This window comes from Eptesicus fuscus, chromosome 14 (genome assembly GCF_027574615.1).
Source record: "Eptesicus fuscus isolate TK198812 chromosome 14, DD_ASM_mEF_20220401, whole genome shotgun sequence".
Lineage (NCBI taxonomy): Eukaryota > Metazoa > Chordata > Mammalia > Chiroptera > Vespertilionidae > Eptesicus > Eptesicus fuscus.
Window position 1 is genome coordinate 79,250,891 of NC_072486.1, and position 17,601 is coordinate 79,268,491.

General features: G+C 46.8%; 1 protein-coding gene across 1 annotated transcript in view; it reads right to left on the minus strand.

The window, feature by feature from the left end:
- The window catches only part of PRKAG2 (protein kinase AMP-activated non-catalytic subunit gamma 2), a 217,480-nt gene that overhangs the window by 60,348 nt on the left and 139,531 nt on the right, over positions 1 to 17,601 (minus strand). The window contains exon 5 of the mRNA XM_054725929.1: positions 2,052 to 2,118. Coding sequence (XP_054581904.1) covers positions 2,052 to 2,118 — 67 coding nt within the window. The remainder of the gene's footprint in view (positions 1 to 2,051; positions 2,119 to 17,601) is intronic.

Genomic DNA, 17,601 nt, shown 5'->3' on the forward strand with positions numbered 1-17,601 from the left:
GATAATAGTTAGTAACACTTCCTCTGGGTTTACACTACTTAAGAGATAATAGTTAATAACATTTCATCTGGGTTTACATTATTTCATTTAATCCTCAAAATACCCTGATATTAGCTCCATCTTATAAATGGGGAAAGTAAGGCACAGAGAGGTTAAGTTACTTGTCCAAAGTCACACAGCTAAATAAGACGTGGAGCTAAGATTTGAAGCTGGGCCTGTGTGCTTGACCATAACTGTGGTACCTAACTGCATCTGCTGTCTATACTCCTGTGCCCAGGTGAACCTGCAAGAGTTTAAATGCAGTGGACTCTCATTGTTACTAATGTCAGAGACAAAGAAAACCCCTAGGATTTAGACATTCGTAGTCTTTTTTAATATATATTTTACTGATTTTTTACAGAGAGGAAGGGAGAGGGATAGAGAGTTAGAAACTTCAATGAGAGAGAAACATGGATCAGCCTCTTGCACGCCCCCTACTGGGGATGTGCCCGAAACCAATGTACATGCCCTTGACCGGAATCGAACCCGGGACCCTTCAGTCCACAGGCCCACGCTCTATCCATTGAGCCAAACCGGTTAGGGCCATTCGCAGTCGTTTTTTTTTTTTTTTTTTTTTTTTAAATATATTTTATTGATTTTTCACAGAGAGGAAGAGAGAGGGATAGAGAGTTAGAAACATCGATGAGAGAGACATCGATCAGCTGCCTCTTGCACGCCCCCTACTGGGGATGTGCCCGAAACCAAGGTACATGCCCTTGACGGGAATCGAACCCGGGACCCTTCAGTCCACAGGCCCACACTCTATCCACTGAGCCAAACCGGTTAGGGCCATTCGCAGTCGTAATGGAAAGGGAGACACACCATATTGACCTGTGGACAGTGGCCAAAATTTGACCTGTGATAGAATAAAACCAAGGAGAAATGAGGTGGATTCCTCAGTAAGATAAAATGCAAATTAAGTCTCAGTAAAAGTCTGAAATGTATCAAGTAAGCGCTTGTTAATAATAAATATGGATGCAGGCTTTTAACGATAATTACTGTGAATGCATTATTACTAGCTAAGGTGTTTGTGAAAGGCTACAGAGAATCTAAAACATAAAATAATGCTGTGCGGTTAGCATTCTCAGCTGTATGTCATTTAAGTAATCGCCTGTCAATGAACAGAGTATTGGAGCAAAGCTGGCACAAGGCACAGCACCCACATGGCACATTCTTTGTTCCAGGAGCTTCATTCCATCACGACGCTTGGGAGAAAGAGAAGTCACTGAATAAATAATGCAAGTCCGCAAGACAGTGTGCAGCTCTTCCGAATTTGTCAAACTGTCAAGCATCCTATACAAAGTTCTTTTTCCACTTTAAGCTCATCATCTTCCACTTAAAATACTAATTTTGCCCAAAATCAAGCTACTGTATTTCCCTTCAAATTTTAACAGTTAAAAAAAAAAAAAAAAGACCCAGGTTTTAAACATTAATTTGGCCAAAGAACGAACTCATTCCCTTCACGTTTTAACAGCTTCAAAACAAGATCCAGGGAAGTAAGACAAAAACAGGGCAGGGAAAAACCAAGTGAGAGAAGAGGCGGCAGAAATGACGGAGTGACAGACACCTGGACTCCAGGGCACGCAGCCGCCTCAGGTTTTCCCACCTAACTTTCCCCCTCACCAGAGGACACGCCCTGGCGGCGGTCTTTTCACGAAAACAAGGAAGGGGGCAGTTTGCGGTACTGACAGGGATGGACCACAGACAGAACTCGGGGTTACCCCAGCGCGCACGCGGCGTTACAAGCGGTGACTCCTGCCTGACACCTGGCTCCGCTCGGGTTCAGGCTGCTAAGGACAAAAGGACCGACCATCCTCGGACCCCGCGGCTTCCCCGCGGACGCCCCGCGAGCCACTGCAGACGCTCCGCCGGCCCCGCGCCTCCGATGCCGGCGGCCGGGCGGCCGGGCCCGGGCCGGGCGCGCGGCGGGGTGCGCGGCCTCCCGGGCGTAGGGACCCGGCTGCCCGGCCCGGGGCGCAAGGGCGGAGCGCTTCGCAGCGCGGGGCACTCACCTTCTTCTTCCAACTCGAATTTCTCCAGCATGCCGGCTTCCGCGGGTCCCGGGGCCGCCAGCGCCGCCTGAGGAGGGAGGACAGGGGTCAGCACGCGCTCGGCGGGCTCGTCCCCGCGCGGGGCGGGGGCGCGGGGCCGGGAGCGCAGGGCGGGGGGCGGGGAGGGGCTGGGCGCCGCGGCCCCGCCGGGCGCAGCGGCCTCGCTGGGCGCCGCCGCCGGGAGGAGGGGCCTCCGCGCGGCTGGAACGGAACGGAACGCGGCCCGGCCCCCGCCCAACCCCCGCCCGGCCCCCCCCCGGCCCCCGGCCGCCCCGCCCCGGCCGCGCCTTCCCGCGCCCCTCCCCGAGTGGACCGCTCCGCCCTCACCCCGCCGGCGGCCTTGGTACGGACCGGCGGGGGAAACGCGTGGGAAGGGGACCCCGGGGCGCGAGCGGGCGGCCCCCCCCTCCGGCCTGGCTCCCCGTCTCCGCCGGGCCGTGAGCGGCCATTAGCGGGGAAGGCCCGCGTTCTCATGGCCGCCTCGCCTTTCCACCGCTCAGCTCCCCGCACCCGTGGCCGGCGCGTCCCCGCGGGTCTAACCTGCGCAGGTGTGGTCTGGGCAGCTCGGGGGCGGGGGGGGGGGGGTGGTGGCGCGAGGGGCTCGCCGAGGGGTGGGGGTGGGGCGCGGGGGCGGGGCGGGGGGCCCAGCGGAGATGACCCCGTGGGCCAGGTTGAACACATTTCTTTTTTAAATTTTAGGTTAAACTGCCCATCCCCTTCCCGTATTAAAAAGAATCGGTTCTCGGGTTTCGCGTATTGCGCTTGCATTTCGTGGCCGCCGCTCTCACCCAGCCATGGAAGTCCTCGCTTCCTCTGCTCACCTACGAGTCCCTGCTTTGGGTGAGCCGCTGCCAGAAGCGCACCAAATCCAAACCTGCCCTGGCCACCCTGTCGCCCTGGATCTGGTATCGGAGACTCTCCTCTCGCCAACTCAGGTTGGCAGGCAGCATGGCTGGCAGCGCAGAGCTGCCCGGGAGAGCAGCGCAGCGGAAGGTCCAGGCACCGCGCTCCGGGTGACAGCCAGCGTCTGCACCATCTACAGGGGGCCCTCAGCTCACCCCCCATGCCGGGACCCTGATAACCAGCCCCGCTCTCCAGCGCTGATTAGAGCTGAAAAGGGGCCCCAGCCTCTGGACAGGAGCTTGGCTTTATCAGGCCTGCAAGCCTCGCCTGGGGAGCAAGCACGGACATCTCCTTTGCGCTGTCTCTTTACTCCGTCATCTCAGTTGGGCCAACCCCTAAGTCTTAAGCTTCTTAAAAGGAGGGAGGTGGGGAAGGAGGGGGAGGACAAGAAGACAATTACATTTTGTAAGAGGGTGGGGGGTAAACACCTATAGCCATGTCATGGGTAAAATACAGCAAGGACTGATGTGTTCCCTCAACAGGAACAGAGCAAGGACGTCTGCTTTCACACTGCCCTTATTCCACACAGCACTGAAAGTTCCCGCCGCGGCAATAAGGCAAGAAAACGTACTGAAAGGCATACAAATTGCAAAGAAAGACACAAAACCACCCCTACTTGCAGAAGACATGGTTATCTGCATAGAAAATCCCCAGGAATCTAAAAACAAATGAACACACACACGAAAACCTCCAAAACTAGAACCAGTGAGTTCAACCAGGTCATAGGATACAAGATCAACAGGCAAAAATCGATCTCATTTCCATACACTAACAATGAACATATAGAAACTGATATTAAAAACAATACTATTTACTATCACTGCAAAGGAAATTAAATACTTAGGTACACACTTAAGAAAATGTACAAGATCTGTAGGCTGACAATTATAAAATGTGGATAAAATAGCAGGAAACCTAAATAAATGAAGAGGCATCCTATATTTGTGGGCTGGAAGGCCCAACGTACTAGCAGTAAAGATGTCAGTTCTCCCGCAAACTGATCTCGAGGTTTAAAGCAATTCCTATCAAAACTTTGGTAAGTTTTTTGAAGACAAGCTTAGTTTAAAATTGATAAGGAAGCCCAGCCAGGGTGGCTAAGTGGTTGAGTGCTGATCTGTGAACCAGGAAGTCATGGTTCAATTCCTGGTCAGGGCACAAGCCCGGGTTTTGGGCTGTTGCAGGCTTGACCCCTGGGTGGGAGCAGGAGGCAGCAGATCATTCTCTCTCATCATTGATGTTTCTATCTCTCGCTCCCTCTCCCTCTCTGAAATCAATAAAAATATATTAAAACATAAGGAGAGGCACAGGCTCCAAAATAGCTAAAGCACTCTTGAAAAAGAAGAATGAAGTGGGAGGAATCATTTTACTCCATATGAAAGCTTACTGCAGAGCTACAGTAATTAAGACTGTGTATTGCATATGATTTCACTTATATGATGAATCTAAAGAAAATAAATGAATAAACAAACAGACTCATAGATATAGAAGAACAGACTGATGGTTGCCAGAGGGGATGGGGGTTGAGGGACTGGGTGAAATTGGCAGTTACAAAATAGTCATGGGGATGTAAAAGATACCATAGGGAATATAGCCAATAATATTGTAATAACTGTGTATGGTGCCAGGTGGGTACTGGAAATATCAGGGGGAATAGTTTGTAAAGCATATGATTAGCTAACCAATATGCTGTACATTTGAAACCAATACAGAATAATACTGAATGTCAACTATAATTGAAAAATAACATTTAAAAAGAGACTGTAGTGTTGGTGGCAGAGGGACAGGCATATAATCAATAGAAACAGAGACTCTGACCCACATAAATGTGTCAAACTGGTGTTTGATAAAGGTGCAAAAGCAGTGGTGTTCGAGCAACTGGCCATGGAAATGGAGAGGCAAAAAGAAACCTCATTGTAAGCCTCACACACCACACAGATGAGCTCAAGTTGGATCACAGACTTAAAAATAGAATGTAAACCATGAAACATATAGAAGAAAATCGGATAACATCTTTAGGACCTATTGTGAGGAAAGAGGAAGACCTGATCTCAAAAGCATGAGCCACAGCCCTGGCCGGTTTGGCTCAGTGGATAGAGTGTTGGCCTGCGGACTGAAGGGTCCCAGGTTTGATTCCAGTCAAGGGCATGTACCTTGGTTGCAGGCTCGGTCGGGGCATGTGTGGAAGGCAATCAATCGATGTTTCTCTCTGTGTGTCTTGCTCTCCCTTTCATTGTCTCCAAAAATCAATGGAAAAGTATCCTTGGGTGAGGATTAACAACAACAACAAATAAGAAAGCATGATCCACAAAATGAAAAATTAATAAATTGGACCTTCTTAACATTAAAATGTTTGCTCTATGACAGACACTGTTAAGAGGATGAAAAGGTAAGTTACAGAGTGCAAACCCCCCTCCCCCCCACAAAACTTACAAACCACATAGTAAATTACTAGTATCTGGAATCTGTAAAGAAGAACTCTCAAAACTCAACAGTAGAAAAAGAAAATCCGGTTAGAACGTGGGCAAAATATATGAGGAAACATTTCACTGATGGCAAATGAGCATCTGTAAAGATGCTCAACATCATTAGCCAGTAGGGAAGTCCAATTAAAATCACCCTAAGTGATCACTATACACCTACGAGAACGGCCAAAAGAAAACAGCAAATGCTGGTGAGGATGCAGAAAAACAGCCACGCCTGCACTGCTGTGGGGACGCAACGTCGCACCACCGTCCGGAAAACACTGACAGTTTCTTAAAGAACTAAACTTGCAGCTGCCGCAGACACAGCAGTGCACTCCTGGGCATTTATCCCAGATAAACGAAAACGATGTTTACTTGAAAACCTCGTATATGAATGTTCCCAGCAGCTTCATTTGTAATAGCACAAACTGGAAATAACACATGTCATTCAATGGGTGAGCGATGAACTAAACCACGGTCATGGTCCACGTAACGATCTGAGAAACGTGTTGTTAGGCGATTTTGTCGTGTGAACATCGTCATATGCCCTTACACCCAGGCGGTATGGCACAGCCTGCTGCTCCTGGGCTACAAGCCTGTACAAGAGGTTACTGTACCGAATGCTGTAAGTACTTGTGTATCTAAACAAAAGGTGCAGTAAAGACATGGTGTAAACCATAAAAAGTGGTACCCCTGTTTAGGGCACTTACCATGAATGGAGCTTCCACTTGTGTCTTTCTGGAAGCTGTTCTGGGTGTCAGGGCGTGGGTGGCGAGTGACTGTGAAGGCCTAGGACATTACATCACTGCCACTACTATAGAATTTATAAACAGTGTTCACTTGGGCTAAACTACATTTATAAAATAATATTTTTTCTTTCTTCAATAATAAATTAACCTTAGTTTACCTTGTAATAACACTTAGCTTAGAACACAAATATATTATACAGCTGTACAAAAATATTCTCTTTGTTTATATCCTTACTCTATGTTTTTTTCCATTTAAACATTTTTTAACTTTTTATTTTTTATGTTTAATTTTTTAAAAGGTATGGTGGTGCACAGTGGTAGTGTCAATCATTTAAATTTTGAGAAGTCTACTTTTTAATTTCTTAGTATAATTTTAAAAAGAAATCCCTCTTCGTCTATTCAGAGTGCCATCAGTTTCACCTGTAGTAGGGATGAGTTGGTTTTGGGGATAGAAATGGGCAGCTGTGGGCGTGTGTATTTTGGGAAGCTGCTAACTCTGCAAAAGTGGTCCTCAGACTAAAAAGTCCCATTCTGCCCTGGCCGGGTTGGCTCAGTGGATAGAGCGCTGGCCTGCGGACTGAAGGGTCCTGGGTTCGATTCCAATCAAGGGCATATGCCCGGGTTGCGGGCTCTATTCCCAGTGTGGGGCGTGCAGGAGGCAGCCAATCAATGATTCTTTCTCATCATTGATGTATCTATCTCCCTCTCCCTTCATCTCTGAAATCAATTAAAAAAAAAAAAGTCTCTTCCCATTACTGCAGACGTTAGTCGTGAATAGAAATGGAAAGAAATTCATGTGGATCTCTTCGGGTTGACTTCACTTGGTAACAGGTGCACAGGAGGAGGCTGCGGTGAAAACCTGGATCATGCTGGCGAGGCTGAGCTGCTCTCCATGGGTTGTTTTCACTGAGAAAGCTCATATCTTCTCAGAAAGGAGCACAGTCTGGACACTAGAAAGGGCAGATAAACTTCTCCATAACACACAGGTCAGCTGCGGGATCAGGCCTGCAGGCGTCTGAGGTGTGCACATAATGCTGACAGGTCAGGTAGTGATGGGTTTCTTAGCGCAAATAATTTAAAATTGGTGGTCGTAGTTGCCCATGCATGGTGACGTTTTCTTGAAGTCTGAACAGACCTGTCTGCTCGCCTTAATTTTAGCTCTTTCAGGCAGGGCCAAGCCTGGGGAGGCCTGGATCATGTTCTGCATTTGTGACCCCCTCTCTTCTGTCTTGGGAACTCAGTGGAGTTCCCAGTTGAACGTTAGTGAGCGAATGCCTGAGAAACACGGAGCCATTGCAAAGTGTGGCCTTTCGGTTGGTGGAAAATGTTAAATTACTACGGTCTGTCACGCACCACTGTGCCCAGGTGCAGAAAATACAGTATTTTGAAGGGCTCTTGGGAGGGAAAACTTTAGTCTGAAAACTTAATCACAAAACGACTGCCACAAAAGCTATTCTTTATGCACTGAGGTTACATATGAGTTCATTTTGCCTTAATATACAGTATATATGCTAGTGGCCCGGTGCATGGATTCGTGCACATTGAAAGGAAATTAATTAGTAGAAAGATTCTTGCAGTAATTAAGTTACTGCAAAAAATTACATGTCAAAATAGTATATATAATATAGTATTATAAAATTAAAACACGTGTGCGATGGGTGCCAGTGAGAGCTTTATATGTATCACGTATGCGCGAGTCAACATTTATTTTTAAATTGCCAGTGTGCGTCATATGTAGCAGCCGGTCAGTCGGTTGGACTGTTGGATGGACATATGGCTGGTCACTTAGCCTTTTATATATATATAGATAAAATCTTAAATAGCTACTGTGAGAAATTAACCGACTTTATTTATTTATATATTTTTATTGATTTCAGAGAGGAAGGAAGAGGGGGAGAGAGAGATAGAAACATCAATGATGAGAGAGAATCATTGATTGGCTGCCTCTTGCACACCCCCCACTGGGGATCGAGCCCACAACCCAGGCATGTGCCCTTGACTGGAATTGAACCCGGGACCCTTCAGTCCACAGGCCGATGCTCTATCCACTGAGCCAAACCGGCTAGGGCGAAATCAGTCAACTTTAAATACTGGATGAGTAGCTCCTGAGTAACTCAGGGCATGGGACCCACAGCTCTGAGGTTTCCCCACTATCTCTGAACTCCAGCTCTGCTCTACAGAGATGTCCTCTGTGAGGTGGGAACCTGCCACCAGGGCCAGGACAGGAGCAGCTCTCACCCCCACCTCTGGGCTGACCACTCCCAAGCCTCCATCTGAAGCTGACAGCTCTCGTGAAAGAAGGCCATCTGCTGGCCATTGCCACTGAGCTTTCTACGGACAGCTAGACTCCTCCTGAATCCGTCCCTGCACGCGCTCGCTTCACCACCTCAGAATTCTTTGGGGCTGCATTTCCACTGTCGCATGCTTGCTGGCTGGATCAGCCCTAATTCCTCCTGTCTTGCCCTTCTCTGCCCTGGAGCCAACGTGACCTTTTAGAAACACTCCCTGTTTCTCTCAGGAACCTTTAGGAATGCTGGCTAGCTCCTCGGCTCAGCGGGGCCTGAGCGGTTCATTCCTTTACCTTCTTTTCCCCTGCGGCCCCGCACGTGAGCCTTAGGCATGTCCCTGCCCACTGTGCTCAGGGTTTTGAACATTCTGGCTGGTTCCCATTCACTCCTTGAGAATGAGTCTTAGGAAAAAGGCTCAGTCTTCCTGATTCTTGGCCTCTTCTCACAGTTTACCTGGTTAATTGCTTCTCTAATCCAAACACTTTATATATATATATATGTATATATATATATATATATATATATATATATATATATATATACACACACACACACACACACACACACACACACATATATATGTATATATATGTATGTATATTATTGATTTCAGAGAGGAAGGGAGAGGGGGAGAGAGATAGAAACACCAATGATGAGAGAGAATCATTGATCGGCTGCCTCCTGCACGCCCCACACTGGAGATCGAGCCCACAACCTGGGCTTGTGCCTCCACCAGGAATCAAACTGTGACTTCCTGGATGTTGGCCGGGCACCCACACACTCTATAAGGCACTTACACAGGGTTGGGGTTTACTTTTCGGTTTCCCGAAGCCCCATAAGCTCTTTGAGGGAAGATTGGCTGTTTGGTTATCCTGTGTCGCTTATGCCTGACACATAGTAGACATCCAAAAATACTCGAGTGAAATGAATTGTTCGTTATTAGCGAATCACTGGGAATGTGGTGGGTAAATGGTTGATTTAATGGTGAGAGTGGCTCAGGGATGATTTCAGGCCATTTACTCATGCTCCTCCTTCACCGCATTCCTAGTTAGACACATTGCACCAATTTTCCCTTGAGCCTTGGACCTGACATTTTGAAAAGGAAAGAAAAAGTGACTCTGCTAAGAAATAACGGAGCAAACGTTCTTGTAGTAACATGCGCTGCAAGGCCTAGAGGTCACTGACTCTGGTTTGGGCATTAGCCGAGAGCTTTGCCGGCTCTTGACCCCACCCTACCGTTTCAGTTTCTGTGACGTGACCATTGATTTTTCGGTTTTGTTTTGTGAATCCTCACCTTGAGGATAGTTTCCATTGACTTTTAGAGAGAGTGGAAGGGAGGAGGAGAGACACACAGAGAGAGAAACATTGATGTGACAGAGATACATACTCTGACCAGGGCCAGGGATCAAACCTGCAACTGAGGTACGTGCCCTTGACCAGGTATCGAACCCGGGACCCTTCAGTCTACAGGCTGACGCTCTATCCACCGAGCCAAACCAGCTAGGCTATGACTATTGATTTTTAAAAATAATGATCCAATAAAAAAATGGGCAACGGACCTAAATAGAATCTTTTCGAAAGAAGACAGAAGGAAGGCCAAGAGACACATGAAAACATGCTCAAAGTCACTAATTATCTGAGAGATGCAAATCAAAATGACAATGCGGTACCATCTCACACCTGTCAGAATGGCTATCATCAACAAATCAACAAACAGCAAGTGCTGGTGAGGATGCGGAGAAAAAGGAACCCTCGTGCACTGCTGGTGGGAATGCAGACTGGTGTAGTCACTGTGGAGAACAGTATGACGTTTCCTCAAAAAACTAAAAATGGAACTCCCATTTGACCCAGTAATCCCACTCCTAGGAATATATCCTAAGAAACTGGGGACACCAATCAGAAAGGATATATGCACCCCTATGTTCATAGCAGCACAATTTACAATAGCTAAGATCTGGAAACAGCCTAGGTGCCCATCAGCAGATGACTGGATCAGAAAACTGTGGTACATCTACACAATGGAATACTATGCTGCCATAAAAAAGAAGGAATTCTTACCATTTGCTGCAACCTGGATGGAACTGGAGAACATTATGCTAAGTGAAATAAGCCAGTCAATGAAAGAAAAATACCACATGATCTCACTCATTTCTGGATAATAAAGAACATTATAAACTGATGAACAAAAAGATGATACAAAGGCAGTAAAGCATCAAACAGACTGTCAAATTACAGCGGGAAGGTTAGGGAGAGGTGGGGGAGATAAGAAGAGATCAACTGAAGGACTTGTATACATGCATATAAGCATAACCAATGGATGCAAAACACTGGGGGGTGAGGGCATGTATGGGAGTGGGGTAGGGGGGCAATGGTAAGATATGTACACATATAATACCTTAATAAAAAAATGAAAAAACAATAAATGGAAGCAACGGAAAAAAATAAATAAAATTAGATTCTATATAAAAAAAAACCCCTCAAAAATATTGGACACCATAACTATTCATCCTTCTGACACATTTTAATCAGTATATTTGGGGGAAAAGTTTTGTTCATTTTGATACTTTTCCAAATAACCATTTCAGATGCTTTTAATAAAGTTAGCTCCTTCCTCACATTTTTAATGATTTCCTTTAAACAGCGTTTATTCCACAGTAGCTTTTCAGAGTGTGGCAGCCAATGTATGTAGTTCAATGAGTCAGCTGAAAATCTGTTTGATACGAAGTATTGTTAAGAAAACTGACAGAACCAAAAAAGTCCTGTTTGTCTGGATCCTTTATGTTAAGTTATCTTCTAACTTCCCCCAAGTAGACAATGTTAAGATTTTGAAGAGACCCATTCAGCAAATATTTAGTAACTGCTACCTGCCAGGAGCCATGGCAGGTGGGTCCATAAAATACCCAGATGATTAGAAATGCATATCAAAGATATAAAGTAGGAACCCTCCCCATACATAGGGTCAGTCTGTTACTCCTCCAGTTCTGATTCTGTGGAGCTTATTAGTCAGGGTCTGAAACCGGCATTTCTCTTGCCTTTCACAAGCAAATCCAAATTAGTTTTCCTTTTTTGCTCCTCAAAGTATTTCATTAAGTTTGTGTTTAACACAACTCACTGGGAGCTAAATACATTCTTCTGTTGACACTTAATGTACCATAATATTTTGCCAATAAAAAAAAAATCAGTATTTCTCCCTAAGCTCAAGAAACCTTTCAGTTCTTGAGGCATGAAGCCATACATTTTGAAATGTGTTGTATTTCTAGGACAAAGCAACACAAAAAAGGACATAAAGTCACAAGGAAGTCTCTCTTCACTGTTCTCTACTCTCGCCCTCCAGCTGGCCTGCTCCTCAACCCTCCGGTGCAGACCCGGGGAGTCGTTGTCTCAGCCCTTTCATCCCTGCGTCTATGGGAACTCCGGCCGGAAACTGGCGAAAAGTTACACAAATGATTGAGACAGACTGCTTCCATGACTGTTGTGTTTTGTTCTACATAAGGCCATCAAAAGGAAGGACAATAGTCGAGATGCAATTAGCCCTGGCCTGTATTGCTCAGTGGATAGAACTTCAGCCTGCTCACCAACGGGTGGAGGGTTCAATTCCTAGTCAACGGTGCGTGTGGGAGGCAACCAATCCATGTGACACTCTCACGTCGATGTTTTTTTCTCTTTCCCCCCATTCCTCCCTGCCTTCCACTCTCTAAAAATCAATGGGAAAAAATATACTTGGGTAAGGATTAACAAAAAAAGAAAAGAAAAAAAAAAAGGATGAAATTAAAGGGCCTTATACTTGCTTCTGGTGAATTCTGTGATCTTTATTCCCTATCTAAGGCGCGATGCAGCTAAGCAGGATGGATTAGGGTGAGCCTGGGACACAGAGCCAACTGCAGGAAGATGTAGGACTAGTGTGCCTCCGAATGTAAATTATATTTATGTTTCAGAGAGGAAGGGAGAGGGAGAGAGAGAGAGATAGAAACATCAGTGAGAGAGAGAATCATTGACTGGCTGCCTCCTGCATATCCCCCACTGGGGATCGAGCCTGCAACCCAGGCATGTGCCTTGACCGGGAATTGAACCGTGACCTCCTGGTTCATAGATCGATGCTCAACCACTGAGCCATGCCGGCCAGGCACAAATGTAAATCTTTTAAGAAATATTTTTTGTCTCTTTTTTATTGTGATATATATAATTTACCTGCAACAAACTGTATCCATTTCAGGCATACCACTTAATGAGTCAACATAAAACCATTGCTACAATCAGGATACAAAAACTTTTTTTTTACCCCAAAAGTTCCCTGGGGCCCCTTTGTGGTTCATCCCTCCCTCTCTCCGTGGCCCCAGGCCACAGTGACCCACTCTCCTTACTGGAGGCATTTAGGCTGAGTTGCATACCCTCATCATCACGGGCCTCGTGTGTGCCACATTGCATTCAGTTGTAGGGGATGCTGTTGGTGGCCCACTTGGCACCGTTTCCTCTTCTCACCTTCTTTCCTAGAATAACGCCCTGATTTTGTCACACTGCACACCCTTTCCTTACAGGAGCCCTTGAGTCATGATGGGGACCGTCACTCCCACGCTATCCAGGGTTCGAGGGGAGGACTTCTGGTTGGAGAGAGCCAGGGCCCACATGCGTGTGTGCACGTCCCCTTCCCACCCTCTGTTCCTGCCCCGTTAGCACGTAGTCCTGCTACTGAGGACCAGCTTCCAGAGGAAGCCAGAGCAGAGAGACAGACAGAACTGGGTCCTTGGTGACATCACTGACCAGGCCTATCCCTCACCTGGGCCCGTCCTACCTCTGGACCTGTAACAGGAGACAACAGATGTCATTACCTTCGAGCCAGTTTGAGCTACAGTTTTGTCTTACTTTGCACCAAGAACACCCTAAGTGATATTTGGGTATTAATATTAGATACAGGAGATGATATTCTAACTATATGAAGGTCATATTCTAATTGTGAATATATCTGCATATGTAACAAGGCAAAAAATTACACTGTTTAAGTGAGCCACTATAGCAACTTCGCAGAGTACGTCAGTGCTCCGGGCACTCTGGGAGGGAAGCTGCCCTGAGGCAGACCTGGAAGGAGCTCGGCAGGAAGAGCATTTGGGGTGATGGCTGGGGCAGAGGAAGTGCTCTGAAGGCAGAGACGTTTGCGTGGCCTTTATCCGAGAGCGCAGGGTTGTTTGTTGGTTTGTTTTTGTTTTAAAATATATTTTTATTGTTGATAGTATGACAGATATCTCCCTGTTTGTTTTTACATTTTTATTTATTGATGGATTTTTAGAGAGAGAAACATAGATTTGTTGTTCCACACATTTATGTTCATTGATTGATTCTTGTATGTGCCCTGACCAGGGATGGAACCCCCATCCCTGGTGTATCCCGACGATGCTCTAACCCAGTGGTCGGCAAACTGCGGCTCGCGAGCCACATGCGGCTCTTTGGCCCCTTGAGTGTGGCTCTTCCACAAAATACCACGTGCGGGCGTGCACGTACAGTGCGATTGAAACTTCGTGGCCCATACGCAGAAGTCGGTTTTAGGCTCTCAAAAGAAATTTCATTAGTTGTACTGTTGATATTTGGCTCTGTTGACTAATGAGTTTGCCGACCACTGCTCTAACCAATTGGGCAGAGTTGAGTGTCCTTGTGATGTTAAAGAAAGATAGAAACCAGTGGGAGCAAAAGGAAGGGAGTTAGGTTTCATACGGTGGCATAGAAGAAGCGGATGTGAACTTCCTCCAACCATTTTGGCGATACAGAAGATCCTAGTATCTGTGCAGAGTGCAGAGGGATGGATGGGAGAGGGCCCAGATCAGCAGGAATGCTTAAATGTCTTTACAATGATCGCAGAAGTTAGGAGGGAAAGTCTGAGAAGTGTCGCAGAAATAAAAATGGGTTGAACGTGGTATGTCAGGGAATTAGGAAGCAAAGAGAAAGCAGACCAGAGCAGCAGAAACAGAAGCACCAAAGGAGCCTCTACCTAAAGCAACGGAGTCGTGTGGACGCGAAGAGAAGGCAGGAAAGGCCAACGGACGGGGTCCAGCAGCCGCCCGCGAGGCTGTAAACGCCGCTCAGGAGCTTCTGAAGTTACTGCTCGTTCCGCAAAGGCCTCTGCCATCCCTTTCATTGCCGTGGTTTCAAAAACAGTGGCTTTAGCCTCAGCGTTCTACCCCGTTTGATAACTCTCCCGAAAAGAGTGCAACTTGGAAATTAAGTTTAGTTTAGTACTGTTTTCCTGTAGCAGTCCTAAACAGTGTACACAGTTTGTTTTGTTTTACACAATCTATTACAAGATTTTTACATTTTTATTTTGTCCTCACCCAAGGATCTTTTTTCAATTAATTTTTATTTTTTATTTATTTATTTATTTTTTTTTTAGAGAGAGTGGAAGGGAGAGAGAGAGAGGGAGAGAGAAAAACATTGATGTGAGAGAGACACACTGATTGGTTGCCTCCCATACGAGCCCTGGCCGGGGCCGGGGATCAAACCCGCAACCCAGGTATGTGCCCTTAATTGGAAATTGAAGCCTCAACCTTTTGGTGTGCGGGCCAACACTCTAACCACTGAACCACACTGGTCAGGGTAGATTATTTTTTTTAAAGCTTCATGATGCCTAGCAACTCAGGACTTTTTCTCTTCCCTCCCTCCCCTAACCTAGACCAGCCCCTTACTGTGCCTGCTTTCAGGCTGCTGGAAGGTGCTTTGCAAATGAGGTGACGTAGGCTCAGCGCGGCCAGGAGAACGGGGCAGCAGACGCAGGACAGAAATGGAGGAAACACGGTAGGTGCAGAGTTTCAGGTTTCGGAAGCACAAAAGTCATGAAGGGTTGAATGGAAGGAACTCACTGCAGGCATCTTGAGCATGAAGGGCAGGCTGCTGGGCATCACTTAGCCATTTTCTCCCTACCTCCTCCTGCCTGTCTGATTCCAGACACAGTGCCGGGGACAGGAAGTTGAGACAAACAAGGAGGAGGGACGTCAGAGAAGCTCGGGATGTGTTACTGCTGTTGCTGAATTTACCCTTAAAGATGAAATCATTCCCAAATGTAGCCTGGGAGAGTTGCTCAACTTCCAGGTATTGCTCAAATAGGTGAACAGGTAATTTTTAAAAAAATATGTGTTTTTTTTTTTTGCCTGGCCAGCATGGCTCAGTGGTTGAGAATCGACCTATGAACCAGGAGGTCACAGTTCCATTCCCGGTCAGGGTACATGCCCAGGTTGTGGGCTCAATCTCTAGTAGGGGGTTTGCAGAAGACAGCTGATCAATGACTTTCTCTCCTCATTGATATTTCTATCCCTCTCACGCTCTCCCTTCCTCTCTGAAAAAAAAAATGTTTTATAGAAATTGATTTTAGAGAGAGAGGGACAGTGAGATAGAAACATCTATGAGAGAAAAACATCAACATTGATTGGTTGCATCCTGCATGCCTCCTACTGGGGATCAAGCCTGCAACTGGGGCATGTGCCCTGACTGGGAATTGAACTGGTGACCTCTTGGTGCATGGATTGACACTCAACCATTGAGTCACAGCGGCCTGGCAGTGAACAGGTAATTTAATTTTCTGCCAATGTATTGTTTCTGTGGGCAATTTTGTCTGTGAATAAGCTATGGCAATTGAAAACTCAGTCTAAACCTGCCACCTCAGCAACTCCGCTCTGGTGGTTAAGTTAAAAAAGCTAAAGCAGCTTTGTTCCTCATGGCCATAGAGAAATGACACATTTGTCTGGCGAGTCAAGAAAAACTGGAAATAACCAAACATTTAAAAAGGATGACAACACAAGCTACGCTTCAGGACAATGAGCAAAACCACAGTCCATTTCCTATGCAAGAATCTCAGTCCAACAGTGCATTTCGCGCGGCATAGGTCTCTGCAGGATCGGATCCACTCAGGGTCTGAGTGGAGAGGCCAATGTCTGGGGTAGCACACGTGGATAAAGCCAACACCCGCCTCTTGTTTCCTGTCTGAGGAAAGGAAATGACTCAATTGTGTTAGGTCGGTACTTTGACTCACGTACCATCATGGAATTCCAAAGCCAACAGGGGTGCAGATCTCAAAGGGGTGTCACCAGCTGCCCTTCCTTTTATTAAGATCTCCAAGTCAACACGTGTGACCAGAGCATAGGAGAAATGAAGCAACCCAGCAGTGCGGCTGGGCACAAGCTCAGGCTCTGCGCCCCCGAGGGCCCGCCTCTGAGTCCCGCTCGGCCACTGGGGGCTGTGCGCCCAGCACGTCGGCCTCCGAGCCTCAGGCCCGTGTGTGCCGTGCGCCTGGCACTGTCCTCTGCTCGGGCCTGGTGCCCATACATGACAGCTCCTCTCAGTGTGGGGGCTGCCCTGGGGCAACATGAGAAGAACACGGGCTTCAAAGGTAGGCCTCCATCCGAATCACGTCTCTGCCATTTACTAGTCCAAGTCTCCAGCAGAGGAGTACATTTCTCTCAACCTTGATTCTTTAAAGAATATATATATGTATATATATATATATGTGTGTGTGTGTGTGTATGTGTATGTGTGTATATGTATATATATATATATATAATTGATTTCAGAGAGGAAAGGAGAGGGAGAGAGAGATAGAAACATCAGTGATGAGAGAGAATCATTGATCAGCTGCCTTCTGCATGCCCCACAACCTGGGCATGTGCCTTGACCGAGAATCGAACCGTGACCTCCTGGCTCATAGGTTGACGATCAACCACTGAGCCACACTGGCAGGGCTAACCCTTGGTTCTTCACCTGCAAAATGGAGATAATACTATCCCCTGTGTAGGACTGGCATGAAAATGAAGAGAGAAACATTGATGTGAGAGAGAAATATCCATCAGTTGCCTCACACATGTGCCCCAACTGAGGGTTGAACCCGAAACCTGGGTATGTGCCCTGATCGGGAATCGACCCTTCGACCCTTTGGTGTACAGGATGACACTCTAACCACTGAGCACACTGGCCAGGACTCAACTAAATAGATTTTAATTGCGTCCCTAATTTCATCACTTGGCAACCAGGCAGGAGACCAGCTGCACCGTGTAGGGAAGTCCAAGAACCTGCATGCGCTGTAGGAAATCAATGTGCTGAGTGCTTGTTTTTGTTTGTAAAGAAAGAATAATAAACT